Genomic DNA, 18,611 nt, shown 5'->3' with positions numbered 1-18,611 from the left:
GATGGATATTATGAGGAGATCCTGGATTGCGTCCCCATAGATGAGCTACGTCACAGCACTACTTTCATCTGTCAATTATCAATGGCCATGACAACCCTTCCACACCAAATTAATACACATGTATACATATAGGTGTCTACAAACTTAGTGATTCTGAGCCAGATATTAGGTTGTTTTCACATTGAGTTTTTTTGCTGAGTTTTCCAAGCAGAGACCAATCAAAAATCAGAAGTAGTTAAAAACCACAAATTATGATTGGATATTTGAATAGTTTTTGATCTGAAACTTCAGCCAAAAAAAACTCAGTGTGAACACACCCTTACCAACGTTTTGCAATGCAGTTTTAGGAATTGATCACATTGAGGTTTTTTAACAGTTTTTGAAGCAGAAACTGCGTAAAAACTATACATGTCCTCCTCAAATACTATAGACTTCTCAAAAACGTGTTGTATCTGTACTGTTAACAGTAACACTAATAAAAACTCAGTGTGCGCATATTCTCTGGTATTTTTTTCTGAGTTTTTGGAGTAGAAACTCAATGTTTTTAGGAGTTTTGAGATTTGTAAAGTTTCCGCTTAGTATCTACTAAATTTCTGCTTGGGAACCGGTCCTGCTCTGCCCTGATCTATTTGGACGTCTTCCGACACATAGTGAGGCGAACTACAAGAGATACTTAAGGGTCCCGTTACATTTAGCGATGCACCAGCGATCCCGACAACGATACGACCCGGTCAGGATCGCTGGTGCATCGCTAAATGGTCGCTAGTGAGCTGCCAAACAGGCAGATCTCACCAGCGATGCAGCAGCGATAAGCGATCCATCGGAGGTCGCTCTTACTTGTCACACCGCAGTGATGATGATGACTTCCGCCTTCGTCAATGCGTCGTTAGTCGGCCAACGATGAAAAAATGGCCCAGGACATTCCAACGCGATCAGCAATATCCAGAGGGGAAGCCGGTCGCAGGTACGTGTCACACAAAGTGAGATCGTTAGCGATATCACTGTTGCGTCACAAAATCGGTGACGCTTTAGCGATATCGCTAGCGATCTCGCTATGTGTGAAGGGCCCTTTAGGTATTGCCCCAATTGGGTACACCTCGTTGAGGTGGGATGGGTTTTACACTTTATTGATCAAAATAGTGTTAACTAAGTAACCCTGTTTTAGTTACATGTACTATTACTGTTCATTTACTTATTGCAGGGTATTTGCTCATTTTGTCTTTGTCTTGTGTTCGGTCTGCTAAATGGACACAGTGTGAATGCTGACCTGTGTATTGCACTTATATCAACATCTGCTCTGGCTCAATTTTTTTCCAATTCTGCTTCAAAAACTCCTTAAAAAGCTACGTACACATAGGTTAGGCAGTGTAGCTTGGACAGGTGATGCAGATTAAAAATCATTTTGAATAACTACCGCGATTTCCACTAATCTGTGTGTGTGCTTCTTGTCAAACATCATATAACAAACAAGTTCAGAAACTGCATTACTGCGATACCAATCACTATCTCAGAAAACGCCTTTAAATTTTGCCTTATAATTTCTTGGAAAAATCCACATTTTGTTTTGATCACTTTAGTCCAAAACAATGGATTTTCAGAAATGATGCTCTGAGGCTTGTCATATCTAAGATATACGGAAAGTACAGTATGCACATGCAGAATGTACTCACCTAGCATGGCTTTGCCCTCATCTTCCAGTTCAAAGCGAAGGGTTTGAAGCTCCTGCTCCATCTCCAGCCGCAGCATGTCCATGACCTGTTTGTGGGCATCTTTTACAGACTGAAGCTCCTCAGAATATTTCTGATGTAAACGATCTTCCAGATCCTATGAAGCAGAATAAGGAAATATAGCAGCAGAAAATAACCCATACGCATCTTAAGCTGAAAGATAAATTGCACACACGAAGACAAGACAAGAAAATTGAGCAAATTATCTTAAAGCGCGGAACAGACTGTTTTAATGCTGGGAAAGCAATCTTCTACTAAACCATCCATCTTGTCAGTGAACATGACATTTTTTTTTTTAAAGTAAAATTGGAAATTGGAAAGTGAATTTTCTTTTAAAATGACAGATTTTGTCAGAGACCTCCTGTCGCGTGCATAGAAGCCGGCACTGATAAGTCAAGTCTCATATGTCCAAATCCCTGGCTGCAAATAGGAATTTAAGCTGAGTAATTCTAGGTTCTGCAAACACTTTATTATAGAGTTGTACACTACATTGTAAAATCCTTGTTATGTATAATAATATAGAATTATGGGAACCACTAGACTACAGGTAGACTTCCTGCCGGAATAATACTAAACTCTGAGAATAAAATATCGAACATCACCATGGGTGTGCAATGGAAGTGCTTTGGAAGGGCCAGGCTAAATAACAAAGTAATATATCTAAAAAAAAGGAGAAAATATTAGTAAGTGGTGCTTACTTTCTGATCTCGATCCTTAGCCTCCTCCATACTTTGGAATGCTATCATGTGCGCTTCCTGCAGCGACTTCTGCCTCTGCTGATGCTCCTCCTCCAATTCTTGGAGCTCTCGGGTTAGACGTTGTCGTTCTTGACCGAACTGTGACTGCAGCTGCTGCAAGGCGTTCTGGGACTGGCACAGCTGCATCTCAAGGTTCTGTTTCAGCAACGAGATCTAATGCAGCAAAAAGATATTCAGACTAAAAAAGGCACAAAACAGAATGACGGAATAAGTGGTGGAAAATATGCCGTGATCGCAGCTGTACATTTCCATATAAATGAGCCTCGCTTTCTCTTTCCAGTGCTCATCTTTTGTCAGCAACCATTGGATTAGCTATATTAAAATCCAAAAGAAGACTTTCATTGCCGCTATCTTTACAGAAATGAGAACTATATAAGTCATAGCTATTAAAATCAGCCTCTTACTGCTGATGAAGCCCTTGGCTCATTTTAAGTGCTGGAGTTTTAAGCCCAATTCATCTCATTTATACCAGTAATGTTAGCAATCTACGGCAAATATAAAAAATCCCACTTCGTGTCTTGTGTCATACATTTACAAAACAGATCTAGGAGCCCTTACCAAATCCTCAGCCACTGTGAGAACAAAAGGGACTATAATTTCTCTTGGGTTCCCATTTGTTCTCACTGTTCCATCTAAAGATGCCCATACACGTTCAAAAGCTAGCGGAACAGCCATCTCTCTCGACTGCCCCATACACATGAGCACTCAGCTCACCTGAGCATTCATGTGTTCTGTATGTGGAAAGTATTGCAAGCCACCATTAGACACCTCTGGCAGATGCTAATCATACGATAGATCAAAAAGCATCGGGTGTAGGAATCCAAGCCTCCTGATACTCGTCTCCTCCAATATATTCAAGTTGGGGGATAGGGAGTGCATACACATTGAATGCTCTTCCGGACCACTTGAAATTGTCCAGTTCGGCCACTTTATACATGAGAGGTTACACTGTAAATGGGATTTCTCATTATAGGGTGCTGACCTACAATGGCCTTCACTGGGTTAAAATAAGATGTTACTCTCTCTTCCTGAGTCCAGCACTGCCTCACTCCACCATTGCTATACAGGCTGCAGCAGTGATGCAATGACTAAGGCCTGTTTCACACATAATTTTTTTCAAATCAGTCAAAATCCGCCAAAATTTGAAAATGGCGGATCCGCTTTTCTTGTGGCGGATCCGCCGTTTTTTTTCCATTGCAATACATTAGTGGCGGATGGTCGTCCGTTACGTCCGCTATTTGGCGGATCCGCCAGATTTCTGGTGGATTCTGTCTGAGGTGAACGGACTTTGATACGTTTTTTGGCGCCGTCAAAATGGCGGGAGACGGCGGATCCGCCGTCGTCCGCCATTTGATAGAATGGCCACCTATGGGCGGCGGATCCGCCGGGATCCGCTACTTAGCGGAATCCGCCGGCAGAATCCGCTTTTTCGCACTAAGCATGCTCTGAAAAAAAGATACTTTTCCAGACAGTCCAAAAACTATATAAAGGTGGGCTAATTAATCACTGGGCCCAGACATCCGGCACCAGCAAGACAGAGAAGAGAAGATAGAGAGAGAGAGAGCCTGCCATCAACTACCCAGCAGCAAGACCCCTGCAAGCCCAAGCCAGGAGCAAGAAGAGCACCTGACCAGCACCAAGCCATGACCGAGAGGCCTGCCAGTGCCAGCCAGCACCAACAGCCTGCCAGCAAAGCCTGCAATTGTGTGAGTATAAAACTTATTTGTGTGTGTGTGTGTGTGTGTGTGTGTGTGAGACCTGCCTTTGTGTGTGTGTGGCCTGCCTCTGTGTGTGTGTGTGGCCTGCCTGTGTATTGCCTGCCTGTGTGTCCGTGGCCTCCCAGTGTTGCATGTTTGTGTGTGCGTGTGTGTGTGTATTTTTATTATGTTTTTTTTTTCATACTTTAATTTTTTTTCTGTTGCATATGTACTGCATTTTATTTTCATACTACTGTAATTTTATTTGAATATTTGCAAGTATGCTGTGATTGTGTTCTGTGTGTATTGTAGGTGATGTAACTGTGGTATTGTATGTGGTGTAACTGTATTATGTGTTCAGAATTTTTTTTTATTTTTCATGTACTGTGGTATTTAAAATAAAGAGCAGAGTAGCTCCTACCTGTTAAAAAAAAATTATAATAAATAAAAACTGTTTTCCAAAAATTGTCTGTAGTATCATTGTAAAAATGATAAGTGTGGGTATATGTGCAAAAAGGTCACATTAAGTGTTGGTATTTGGTATACATGCAACAAGGTCACTTTAAAGTGTGGTTATACTCACTGACAGATTCTCAGTTAACTCTTCTTCAGGTAATTACACATGCAATACACCAAAACAATATCACTTTAAAGTGTGGGTATACTCTCACTGAGAGATTCTCAGTTAACTCTGCTTCAGGGAATTACACATGCAATACACCAAAACAAGGTCACTTTAAAGTGTGGGTATACTCTCACTGAGAGATTCTCAGTTAACTCTGCTTCAGGGAATTACACATGCAATACATGAAAACAAGGTCACTGAGAGATTCTCAGTTAACTCTTCTTCAGGGTGTACACATGCAATACACCAAAACAAGGTCACTTTAAAGTGTGGGTATACTCTCAATGAAAGATTCTCAGTTAACTCTGCATTAGTGAATTACACACATGCAATACCAAAACAAGCTCACTTTCACATATCAAAATTAAATTTTTTGGGGTGGTTTTTGCAATCAAAATATAGCTGGACATTTTTTTTATCTTATTAAAAGTGTGTTTATAATTTCAGATCATCCAGGAATACCGCAGCACATCCATCCAGGAAGTACGCAGCAGATCCATCTAGGAATACCGCAGCAGAGCAGCATAGGAAAACACTTCAGTTTTCCAAGTAAGAATAAAGTCCTGAAAGCTTATTTTATCCTTTGTATAGTAGCTTAACAAGTGTCTTTATACTTGCAGATCCAGCCAGGAAAGCAGCAGCAGATCCAGCCAGGAATACCACAGCATATCCAGCCAGGAACGCCGCAGCAGATCCAGCTAGGAATACCACAGCAAACCCGCTTAGGAAAACACTTCAGTTTTCCCAGTAAGTATAAAGTCCTGAAAGCTTATTTTATCGTTTGTACAGTAGCTTAACAAGTGTCTTTATACTTTCAGATCCAGCCAAGAAAGCAGCAGCAGATCCAGCCAGGAATACCGCAGCACATCCAGCCAGCAAGGCCACAGCAAACCCAAAAGCCAGGCCGCAGTTTTAATATGTCTTCTTCTTGGAGCTCCCCCTCACAGCATCAGCAAACTGAGGTAATATGAATACATTTTTTTTTTATAATGTTATTTTTCAATTTTTTTTTTTAACAATATATGCATGTATTATGTTTTCACAGGAAGCTGAATCTGAGGAGCTTCAAGGAGGAGACGTGCAGGGTGGAGAAATGCAAGGAGGTGGCACGCAGAGTGTAAGTTTAGCACACACAAAAACTCACATACATACATAATGCTACAACCAACACAAACATTCATCACAGCACACACAATAACTCTGCATCCATCCAACCACATACCATTTTTTTTTTCACAGGTTTCACAGCGTGCTCCCCACAGACCAGTGGAAGAGGGGATGATAATAGATGCTTACGCCCTCATCGAGGTTGTGCAACCACGGGAGCCACTGTGGAACATGGCAAACCAAACTGCTTCCATGCCGACCAACCAACCACCAGAGAACTGGGAGGAGCTCGATGCAAGGGCCAGGGATTTTGTGCGCAAGTATTCTAATTTCAGTAACTTAATATTACAGCATGTGAAGTTTTTAATACCAACCACTTTTTTTTTTTTCCTTCACAGGTAACAGGGTTATTATACAGTGGCGGTCGCTCAGGGATCGCTTCAAGAGGGACTTCAACAAGGAGATGCAGGCCCCGAGTGGATCGAGAGGACGCAGGAGCAGGAGCAGTCAGTATAAACATTACAGAGCCCTGTCGTTCCTCCGGTCGACGATGGTGAGCAGAAGGTAAATATTCCACACACCACTTCTGTAGTACAAATGTTGACATGTTTAACCTAATTGTTTTTTTCAGCAATGCTAAATTAAATATCAATATATTAATATATATATTTTTCTCTTTTCTAGCACCATCTGCAGCACTCGGGAGCCTGCTTCTGAGTTGCCTCCCTCTGGAGGGATCCCTTCGGAGACCGCCACCGGGGACCACATCGAGGTATCCGACCCCTCTGTACCTTCCCTCTTGTCTCGTCCCTGTCCCCTCCACCAGCACTGGAGCAGAAGGGCACTCTTCTTCACATGAAGCTGCAGGTGACGATTTACAGTTCCCTTTACCCCACCCCTCTGACACTGCCGCAACATCTCTACCAACTTTTGGTTCTGGACGGCAGCGTCAGAGATGCCAGGAAAGGATGACCTTCTCTGACTGTTTGAATCTGACTTCAACCGTTCAGAATGCATTCCGTATTGTGGTGCAACAGTTAACTTCTGGGTTGAACATGATAAATTAAAGTATCATGGAACTCAGAAGTTACATGGAATGGATGAATTCAGAGTCAAACCAGACCCAGAGACATATTTTTTCCTCTTTGCCACGACAGCACCCACTGAGAGAGGGGATCCGCCCCCGGAACAGGAAACCTACAGAGAGATAAATGGGGCGGTCCCCCTCGCTCCCTCAGTTTGGTTTCCTGTTCCTGGAAAGGAACCCGCAGAAGAGGATTCCTGGTCTGGTAGCCGCCTGCGTGCATAATATGAGCAGCAGGGGCCCCAGGACTGGAGGCAGCGTCGGGCGGAGAGGTGTATCCCTCCCAGAGCTGGTAATGCAGGTGAGGCCGGAGGTGACAGTGGTGCCAAGGCTCACTGGGGACATGGCTATACCCCCCCCTCGAGGGGGCAGGCGCATTACAAACGCCATTTGGGCATACTGGGCCACGCCCCCCCCCGAAAGGCAGAAGAGCTCGAGCGTGCGTGCTGAGCAGCGCCACCGGGAGTCATACCTGCGGCAGGGGTTAAGGTGAGGAGGACCCCGTGCGTTGATGGCGGGGCGCAGATGCGCGGTGGGCATTGCCAGCCGCATCACTAATCGCTGTGACCGAGCGTTCCCCAGGAGAGGCAACCCGGAAGTGGTAAGAGGACTTCCGGGGTCAGGACAGAAGGCAGAGACCGCGGGACAACGCCCGCGCATGCGCAGTAAGAGGAAAAAAAAAAAAATGGTGGACAAAAAAAAAAAAAAAAGGAAAAAAGAAAAAAAGAGAGAGGAGCAGCTATAGCAAAGGCTTTAAAAGGAAGCCACAGACACAGCGCTAGTGCGCAGTCATGTCGTCCTTAGATGACCCAGCTTCGCTCCCGTTAGGTCAGCCAGTGGAATCCCCACATGGCAGTAGACAGAGCAGTGCTACAAGGAGAAGCAGTAGCACCAGAAAAAGTGGCAGCTCCAGGAAGGAATCTAGTGGACCTTCCAGGCAAGATGAGCCCTTAGAGAAAAAACGCAAAGAAAAGAAGTCGTCCCATGCCTCGCCTCAGCCTGGGTCGCGGACACCGCAGCCGGTAGTTTGCTGACGAAACTCACGGGTGAGTGTTTTTTGGTCAGAATAAATAATTGATGGCCTTCTCTTTCTGGTCCATACCCCCTTTAGGCTAAAAGAACGGAGAAGGCGAAACATAGAGAGTGTGCCTTGTGTTCTCAGCCCCTCCCAGACGGCCACCCTAAGAGATTATGCCAATTGTGTATTGAGGAGGCCTTACTGGAGGAATCCTCACGAAAGAAGGAGGATATCCGGGCGATGATAAGAGAGGAGCTACGGGCCTTAGGCGGTTCCAGTAGTTTGGGGGGTCACTCCTCCGTGAGAGAAATATGTTCGCCAAGAGGAGAAGTCTCGCTGGCGTCAAAGTCGCCGTCAAGAACCGGGGAACTAGATTCCGATAAGTCCCAGGAATACCTTTCCTCAGAGGACGAGGACCAGACGTGTTTCCCCCACGGACAGTGTCAGTAATTTAGTGAAGTCTGTCCGAAATACCATGGGGTTGCCAGAGAGTAAGGACCCCAAGACCCCTCAAGACATAATGTTTGTGGGTATTTCCCGTAGAAAGGTCCGGGCATTCCCAGTGGTCCCAGCTGTAAAAGAGCTAGTTAAAAGGGAGTGGGAGAAACAAGGTCAGAGAACCTTCCTCCCCTTAACGTCAAAGCATAAGTACCCCTTTGACGATGAGGAGTTAACAGCCTGGTCGAGAGCCCCCAAGGTGGATGCGGCAGTGGCCTCTACCTCTCGTAGATCCTCCTTGCCGGTAGAGGATTCGGGAACTTTGGCTGATTCTTTGGATCGTAAAACCGATACATTCCTTAAAAGATCTTGGGAAGCATGTACGGCAGCCTTTAAGCCCGCAATAGCAGCCACGTGCACGGCAAGATCAATGTTGGTGTGGCTGAATGACTTAGAGGACAATATTAAGAATGGAGTAGCTAGAAATAGACTCCTTTCCTCTATGCCCCTCATTAAGGGAGCAGCGGCCTTCCTCTCCGACTCCTCCGCGGACTCTCTCCGGTTATCGGCTAGAGCGGCAGGACTGACCAATGCAGGCAGGCGGGCCTTATGGTTGAAGGGGTGGAAAGGAGACACACAAACAAAGACTAGACTGTGTGCTATACCCTGCCAGGGTAAGTACCTGTTTGGCACGGAACTGGATGAGATTTTGACAAAAGCGGGGGAGAGGAAGAAGGGTTTCCCTAACCCGTATGTTTCGTTTAACAGGAGGGCCTACAGGAAGCCGCCGTTCGGTAAAAAGAAGGACTTTAGACCCCAGGACCGCTGGGGAAATAAGGACCCCAAACAAAGGGGCAATCTATTCGGGAAACGTCCCTTCAGGGGAGACAGATCCCGATAAAACCATTACACCGGTAGGTGGCAGGCTATTAAAATTCAGCCGCCAATGGGAGAAGGTGACATCAAACCCATGGGCCATAAATATTGTGTCATCAGGCCTAAAATTAGAATTTGTTCGGCATCCACCAAACTCCTTCCTATTGACTTCTATGAAGTCCCGAACACAGCAGGAAGCACTGGAGATGGAGATTGCAGTACTGCTAACTAAACAGGTCCTAGTAGAGGTCCCAGAGGGCGAAATAGGAATGGGCTTTTATTCTCCTCTATTTTTAGTACCAAAACCGGATGGCTCTTTTAGGACCATAATAAATTTAAAGAGGCTTAATACCTTCTTAAAGCTGAGGTCGTTTAAAATGGAGTCGATAAAGTCTGCAATAAAGCTTTTGTTCCCCAGGTGTTATATGGCAGTCTTGGACCTAAAGGACGCCTATTACCATCTTCCCATATATCATGGGCACCAGAGGTTCCTGCGGGTAGCAGTCTGGTTCAAAGGTCGGATTCAACATTTCCAGTTTGCGGCAATGCCATTCGGACTATCCATGGCTCCTCGGGTATTTACAAAATTGATGCTGGAGGTGATGTCGTATGTAAGGCTGAATGACACCCTAGTTATCCCTTACTTAGATGACCTACTCATAGTAGGAAACTCTGTTTCACAGTGTGAAGCCAGAATAGCTAAGATTATCTCATCCCTAAAAACACTAGGCTGGCTAATTAACTGGGAGAAGTCCAGGCTAGAACCAGTAACCTGTCAGAGGTTTCTAGGCCTGCAAGTAGACTCCGTAACTGAGGAGTGTTTTCTGCCACACGCCAAAGTAATAGCCATAATCAATAAGATACGGAATACTACAGGAAGACCTGTAATATCATTGAGACAGGGTATGTCCTTGCTGGGGTCCCTGATATCGTGCATTCCAGCGGTGCAATGGGCCCAGTTCCACTCCAGAAAACTACAGTGGGCTATTCTGCAGGAAACAGATAGACTGCAGGGGCGGTTGGAGGGGAAGATGTCCCTATCGCCCGAGGTGGTTGAATCCCTAAAATGGTGGTTAAATCCTTCCAATTTATCGAAGGGAGTGCAATGGTGGGTGACTCCCTCCAAAATACTCACCACGGATGCCAGCCCCTTAGGTTGGGGGGGCCCATCTAGAGGAGCACATGGTACAAGGCTGGTGGCGTAATGATGAAATAGAGACCTCCTCTAATGTAAAGGAGCTAACAGCGATTTTCTATGCGATATCTCATTTTCTCCCGCAGTTAAGGGGCGCCCACGTAAGAATCCAGACAGACAATACCACCGCAGTGGCCTATATAAACCGGCAAGGAGGCACGCGGTCAGTGCCGCTGATGTCTATCGCGGGAAAGATCCTGGAAATGGCCGAGGTACATCTTCTCTCCTTGTCAGCACTCCATATAAGAGGAGTAGACAACTCCTGAGCAGACTATCTCAGTCGCCAAGCCCTATATCAGGGCGAGTGGGTCCTCAGCAGGCACGTCTTCGAAATGATAGCGTCAGAATGGGGCAGACCGGAGATAGACCTATTCGCGACCAGAGCCAACAGGCGCGTAAAAAGGTTTGCTTCACTCTACAGGTCAGACAACCCAGACATTCTAGATGCCCTCCAAGCACCCTGGACATTCCAGCTAGCCTATGCCTTCCCTCCAATGGTTCCACTACCAACAATAGTCAGGACAGGAAGATAAGACAGGAGAGAGCGAGGGTCATCTTGATAGCCCCTTTTTGGCCAAAAAGACAGTGGTTTTTATGGCTGAGAGCCATGTCAGTAACAGACCCGTGGATCCTGCCGCTGCACCAGAATCTTCTCTCGCAGGGACCCTGCTACCATCCACAGGCCAAAGCCCTGCACCTAGCGGCCTGGAATTTGAAAGGGAGCTACTGAGGCAGAAGGGTTTCTCAAAGAACCTAATTAATACCCTGCTGCAAAGTAGGAAGGAGTCCACAACAAAAATATATGCTAAAGTGTGGAAAAAGTTCCTGGCCTTTCACCCAGCAAAACTAGCCGGTAAAGTACCCATTACGGCCATTCTAGAATTTCTACAAAGAGGCCGAGAATTAAGGCTCTCGGTAAGCACTCTAAAGGTCCACGTGTCAGCTCTAGGAGCCCTATTTAACTATAACGTGGCAGCAAATAGATGGGTGACCCGTTTCATCTCAGCTTGTCAACGCTCAGAACCGGTGCATATTCCTCAGCTACCAGCATGGAACCTTACTGTAGTTTTGGATGCTTTCACTCAGGCACCATTTGAGCCCATAAGCTCAGCATCAGTGAAGTGCCTCTCTTTAAAGACTGCTACGCTAGTAGCCTTAGTATCGGCTAGAAGAGTGAGTGATCTTCACGCTCTATCAGTAGACCCTCCGTTCCTGTCAATAACACGAGACAGTCTGATTTTAAAGACAGACCCGTCCTACCTTCCAAAACGGGCAACTAAATTTCATAGATCTCAGGAGATATACCTACCTTCCTTCCATGAGAACCCGTCAACACAAGACGAGGTGAAATATCACACTTTAGATGTGAAAAGAGCAGTGCTAGCCTACCTAGAGAGGACCAGCCCCTGGAGGCAGAGTAGGTCTCTTTTTGTCTCTTTCCAGGGTAGCAGGAAGGGGTCTGCAGTTACATCAGGCACGATATCCAGATGGATTAGAGATGCTATCACAATGGCATATTTGGCAAAAGGAGAAGACCCTCCACTGGGGATTAAGGCGCACTCTACTAGAGCCATATCATCCTCCTGGGCCGAGAGAGCGAACGTCCCAATTGAACAAATATGTAAGGCTGCAACCTGGTCTTCTCCGTCTACCTTTTATAGTCACTATAGACTAGATTTGTCCTCTACCGAGGATCTAACTTTTGGTAGATCAGTCCTTAACACGGTGTGCCCTCCCAAGTGATTATCTCTGGAAATCTCTCAGTGGGTGCTGTCGTGGCGAAGAGGAAAAACCGGATTACTTACCGGTAATACTCTTTTGTAGAGTCCACGACAGCACCCGCTCACTTCCCTCCCGTAAAGATTTTCTTTCACACATGGGTCTCCTTGGTGGTGGAGATTATGATTTAAATTAGATATGTGATTAAACTTAGTAAGCATAAAAAGCTACATAGGGGTAAGATAGATGAATCGCCCAAACAAATTGACTAAAACATGTATGGCGGTTCCTCCGTTGTTCTCGGTAACACAAACTGAGGGAGCGAGGGGGACCGCCCCATTTATCTCTCTGTAGGTTTCCTGTTCCGGGGGCGGATCCCCTCTCTCAGTGGGTGCTGTCGTGGACTCTACAAAAGAGTATTACCGGTAAGTAATCCGGGTTTTTTTCAGTTGTCCGGCAAATGGAAGGTTTAAATCCTCACCTGCAGATGCATGTGATGCAAGCCTGTCACAATGCTCTAGTGACTGCAGTATCCAAAGCCTCCCAATCTACCCATGCACCTATTCCATCACCTCATTCCACCGTCCATCCTCTCTCCGTCCATCCTCCCTGTTAGGGCTGGCGGAACGCACCAAATTATAAAATAATAGTAGGTGCGTTCGCAGCCCGGGGTCCACCGTGCAGAGGTGGTATACTGCTGCTAAATAATGGCGGGAGAATCCAGCGGTGTGAAACCAGTCACACGTGGATTACGTCACCCAATGTGACCAGGGGCGAACTCTGTTAATGCACAGAGCAGCACAACCGCTGAACGTAGATGCCGGAGCCTGTTAAGCTCACAGTGCCCGGCCAAAAGAGCGCACAGTGTACGGCCACAGAACTCTACCCCAAGGACACTGGGTTAGAGTCCTTCTAGGCCCACTGAGCACGCGGCGTCGCTGTCGCGTATGCCGCTATAGACACTGGCTATGGAGCACGTGCACTGAGACGTGTCGAGTCCCTGTGAGGACAGATGCCTGACTCAACCTCTGACCTACCTATGCCTAAGCCTGGGCGCAAGCAGGCTAGGCTGCACAACACATGCGTACCAAGGGTAGGGGTTTCTTAATGAGTCATTTACCAGAGACAATCATACGTGCATACATCACTCACTCCACATAGTCTGTAAATACAGTCTTATCCTAGCGCATGGCCGAGCGGCCATGCAAACCTTTTATAGCCGCGAGCGTCCGGGACCTGCCTGGCTTCTCGGATGGGCCAATCCGAACAGGAGCAGGACCTGAGCACGTGACCTTCGATCTCCAATGGGAGATCACTCCACGGGCATGCTCAGTGGCCCGACATGGGGACTTAGTCCCTGGAGAATCTCGCTGCTGAGCAGCATGTATTGCCATAGCTGTGCCAGAGGTGGCAGCAGCAAGCAAACCCACGGAGCTGGTCTGGGCAGAGCGCCTGGACCGATGAGTTTGCTGAGCAACCTCCTCTGCGGCTGGAGAGGAATGGGAGACTGGTGGAAGTAAGGCTCGGGATTTTCGCTGTGCAGCGACAGAAATCCGACGCCTAACACTCCCTCCATCCATCCTCCTTTCTCTAGCTCCCCATTCCATTTTTCCCAGTACCTTCCTTCCCCATTGCATTATACCCCAATGCCCTCACCATACCCACCCCCACACACACCTTCAATGTTCCCACAAACATCCCCTGTTCAACTCCCGTCCCAACCTCATGTTTTCAACCCCCCTTCCACTTCTGATCCTCACCAACTCCGCTCCCAGTCCTCCACCCCCCCTCGATGTGGTCAACCCTGTTAACCCCTCCGATGATATCTCCACCCAACAATACCGGCATCTGTAATTTTGTTAAAATAAATTTAAAAATTTTTATTAAAAAAATTGCTAAAATAAATATTTTTTTGTTTCCAAAGAATTTCATTGTGTCGTTTAATTTTTTTCTTTAGTGTTTAAAGTAAAACAAAAAAAAAACACGGTTGGTGTACAGGTAGTAATGCACAACACTTGGTAAAGGTTCAAGGTACACCAGTGGTGTACAGGTAAAAATACACAACACTTGGTAAAGGTTCAAGGTACACCGGTGGTGTACAGGTAAAAATACACAACACTTGGTAAAGGTTCAAGGTACACCGGTAGTGTACAGGTAAAAATCACAACACTTGGTAAAGGTTCAAGGTACACCGGTGGTGTACAAGAAAAATACACAACACTTGGTAAAGGTTCAAGGTACACCGGTGGTGTACAGGTAAAAATACACAACACTTGGTAAAGGTTCAAGGTACACCGGTGGTGTACAGGTAAAAATACACAACACTTTTATTACCCACAATTGGTGTAAAGGTATCAAAACTATGAAAGAAAAAAGGAAAAATTACAAAAGTTTTTCTTATACAAAAAAGGAACCTTGGTATAAAAAAAAAAAATAAAGAAAAATTATACCTTGTCATCTTGCCAGTCAACTCTTCCTTCTGGTGACAGAAAATAATCAGCAAATGTGTCCCTCATTCTTGTCAGTGACACAGTACTCCGAACACTTGTCTGGTGATAATCCCACAAGGTGGTTTCACAAACATTTTCTTCCATGGAAACAGGTTCCTTTGAAATTACAAAATTGTGCAGGATGACACATGTCTTCACCACCTCGTCCACAGTCTCAGTTTTCATTTTAATGGCAGTTAACAGCACTCTCCATTTTGATGTTAAAATCCCATAAGCACACTCCACCACTCTTCGCGCTCTTGTCAATCGATAGTTAAAGTTTTTTGTGTGTGTGTCAATCCATGACTTCCACATGGCTTGAGAAGATATTTAGAGAGTTGAAATGCATCGTCTCCAACACATACAAATGGCATTGGTGGACCTGTTATTCCAGGGAGTGGTCTTGGAGGTGGGAATTCAAAATTGTCTCCATACAAATGACGGCCCATTGCGGACATCTTGAACACCTGTGAATCATTGGATCGACCATACGCACCAATGTCGACCCCAATAAATTTGCATTTTGAGTCGGCAATGGCCATCAATACAATGGATAAGAATTTCTTATAGTTAAAATATTCAGATCCAGATCCAATGGGTTTCACAATCCTTATGTGCTTCCCATCCACAGCACCAACACAATTCGGAAACTGGCAGATTTCTTGAAAGTTGTCAGCAATCTCCAGCCACCTTTCCTGTGTTGGCTGTGGGATGTACTCCTCCTTTAGACAATCCCACAATGCCTGACAGGTCTGTTGGACTATTCCAGAGATTGTCGATATCCCAAGCCGGAACTGGTAATGGAGGGAGGTGAAGGATTCTCCAGTTGCCAGGAATCTGTTAAAAAAAGGGTAAAAAGTAAAATTAATACAAACTACAAGCAATAACATGACAATAAAAGTCTGCAGAATCTGAAACCTTTAAAAAAAAAAGATAACTTACCAAAGGGTCACCATCAAACGCTCCGCCGGTGATATAGACAAGCGCATGTAGGTGTCCCTTCTCCGGATTTGTTCTCCGACACGCTCCACCAAAATTTCAAACAAGTCCTGTCTCATCTGCACATAATTAAAGAACTTGTCCGGGTTATCCCTCAATTCCAGATAAAGTGTTGAAAAAACGCCAAGGATAAACCTCTGTGCATTTATAGGATGAATCCACTGTCGTCTCTTCCTTCTCCGACGCAGGATTCGCAGTCTTGTTTTCTCCCTCTGCAAAGCAATCATTGCCAAACGATTGCATTGAAAATCAAAATCCACAACGATGCTGTTAATATTCGCTATTATTCCTTCCATCTCTGCCACTAGCTCTACAACCTTTCAAAGATATTGTTTTACAGCACCATAGATATAGTTTTCCCTAGTTTCCAGGATCCTATCACATTTGGGACCATTTTCCAAGAGCCAATCATATTTGGGAGCATCCCATTTGGAAGGTGTGGGAAAACGGATCCATCAGAAAACGGACCCAAGGGATGGCAAAAACGGATGCCAGCAGATGGTACGGATGTGGTTTTTGACGGATCCGTACACAAATCCCTATAGCCGGATCGGTCAAAAAACGGATCCGTACCATCTGCTTGCATCCGTTTTGACACATTTTTAGCGGATCCGCCATTTTCAAATTTTGGTGGATTTTGACTGATGGAAAAACTGATGTATGAAACAGGCCTAAAGTGTTACATTACGAGTCACTGAAATCATCGGCTGCAACGATCATGTGTGCTGTTGTCATGATGTCATTGCTGTAGCCAGTAAAGGAGGAAGGAGCTGGATGCAGAGGTAGGGAATATTTCCCCGGTCCACTGTACTGACATCTAATCCTTCATTTGACCAAAAAAGATGTACAGGGGATCAGACCTCCCACCTAAGCTAACATTATAGCTAAATCACTGAAAGCCTGTTTTACTGTACCAGTCTGAACTAAATCCAAATTAAGTCGAATGCATTTGTCAAGTACTAAGTTGAATGCATTTGTATTAGTCTTTATAAAAAATAACAATCACTGTCCCATGAACATTAGCAAAATTATCAACAAAGAATCTTTTATACTTTCTAATTAAAAGACACCAAAAGTAGGACGCTGATAAAAGTATTAAGAGATTGCTGACATCATTTAAAAATGAGTTTAACATTTCTGGAGACTATTGAACATTTTTCTTCCTTTCAGTCAGTAATCCCATTAAGGAACAACATTGTTAGCTTTTCCTCATTGTGAAAAGGCTGGTAACAAAGAGCAATAGAATGTATAAATGCTCCCGACATACACTTTAAATAGCTGTCGGCCGAAATAATGTTTGGCCGATTGTTCAGCCAGCAGTTATTTCCTGACTCTCCCATACACAGATGTGTTCAGCTGGCCAAGAACTCCTGGGTTTCTATACGAGATAGCTGTGGAGCCCCTGAGGGTTCAGTTGCCACAGAGGTACTGCACCTCCTCCTGAGGGAGTGAGGGAAGGAGATCCCTGAGAGAGGGATGGAGGAAGGAGGTGCTGCAGCAGATCTCAGTGACCTGGGTCTGCTGGCACGGGAAAGGAAAGAAGGAGAAAGACATTGAACTGAAACCTGATCTTCCATAAGAAGGAAAGACTAGTACGGAACATAGGAGAAAACGGGAACAGAGGACGTGGGTTAGAGGAAGAACCCTCCCTAGAAGTTCTAAGCGCAAGGCCGGGGCCCGGTCCCCGAGGTTGTCTGGATATTAATGGTCCTACAGCAGACACCGGTGGAGTAGAATCATAGAATCATAGAATCGTAGAGTTGGAAGGGACCTCCTGGGCCATCTGGTCCAACCCCCTGCTCAAAGCAGGATTCGCTAAATCATCCCAGTCAGATGTCTGTCCAGCCTCTGTTTGAAGACTTCCATTGAAGGAGAACTCACCACTTCTCGTGGCAGCCTGTTCCACTCATTGATCACTCTAACTGTCAAAAAGTTTTTTCTAATATCTAATCTGTGTCTCCTCCCATTCAGTTTCATCCCATTGCTTCTAGTCTTTCCTTGTGCAAATGAGAATAAAGTTGATCCTTCTACAATGTGACAGCCCTTTAGATATTTGTAGACAGCAATTAAGTCTCCTCTCAGTCTTCTCTTTTGCAAACTAAACATTCCCAAATCCTGCAACCTTTCCTCATAAGACAGGGTTTGCAGACCGGTCACCATTCTGGTCGCTCTTTTCTGAACTTGCTCCAGTTTGTTGATGTCTTTTTTAAAATGTGGTGCCCAAAACTGGACACAATATTCCAGATGAGGTCTGACCAAAGAGGAGTAGAGGGAAATAATGACTTCACGTGATCTAGACTGTATGCTTCTGTTAATACATCCTAGAACTGCATTTGCCTTTTTTGCTGCTGCATCACACTGTTGACTCATATTCAGTCTGTGATCTATTAGTATACCCAAGTCTTTTTCACATGTGCTGTCACTTAGCCCTATTCCTCCCATTCTATATATGCTTTTTTCATTTTTATTGCCCAGATGTAGTACTTTGCATTTCTCCCTGTTAAAAACCATTCTGTTAGTTACTGCCCACTTCTCCAGTTTATTTAAATCTTTTTGAATCCTCTCTCTCTCTTCTCTAGTATTAGCTATCCCTCCTAGCTTTGTGTCATCAGCAAATTTAATCAGTTTACCCTCAATTCCTTCATCTAAATCGTTGATAAAGATGTTGAACAATACAGGGCCCAGGACAGAGCCCTGTGGTACCCCACTTGAGACATTCTTCCAACTGGATGTGCAGCCATTTACGACCACTCTTTGGGTCCGATCACTAAGCCAGCTATGAATCCACCTAACAGTTGCCTTGTCCATTCCATACTTAGTCATTTTTTCAATAAGGATTGTATGAGAGACTTTGTCAAATGCTTTGCTGAAGTCAAGAT

At 45.2% G+C, this 18,611-nt stretch overlaps 1 protein-coding gene across 5 annotated transcripts in view; it reads right to left on the bottom strand.

Moving 5' to 3' along the window:
- FAM184A (family with sequence similarity 184 member A) overlaps nucleotides 1-18,611 on the bottom strand; it is a 384,174-nt gene that overhangs the window by 43,809 nt on the left and 321,754 nt on the right. For all 5 annotated transcript variants that reach the window (XM_073575923.1, XM_073575927.1, XM_073575925.1 and 2 more), the window contains 2 exons: nucleotides 2,426-2,638; nucleotides 1,671-1,824 (listed from right to left, as the gene is read on the bottom strand). In XM_073575923.1, coding sequence (XP_073432024.1) covers nucleotides 1,671-1,824; nucleotides 2,426-2,638 — 367 coding nt within the window. The remainder of the gene's footprint in view (nucleotides 1-1,670; nucleotides 1,825-2,425; nucleotides 2,639-18,611) is intronic.

The sequence above is a fragment of the Dendrobates tinctorius genome, unplaced genomic scaffold (genome assembly GCF_039654945.1).
Source record: "Dendrobates tinctorius isolate UK_male_01 unplaced genomic scaffold, ASM3965494v1 ptg000046l, whole genome shotgun sequence".
In the NCBI taxonomy this organism is placed as follows: Eukaryota; Metazoa; Chordata; class Amphibia; order Anura; family Dendrobatidae; genus Dendrobates; species Dendrobates tinctorius.
The sequence above is the reverse complement of the archived record's forward strand: the minus strand, read 5'-3'. Positions and strand labels throughout refer to the sequence as shown.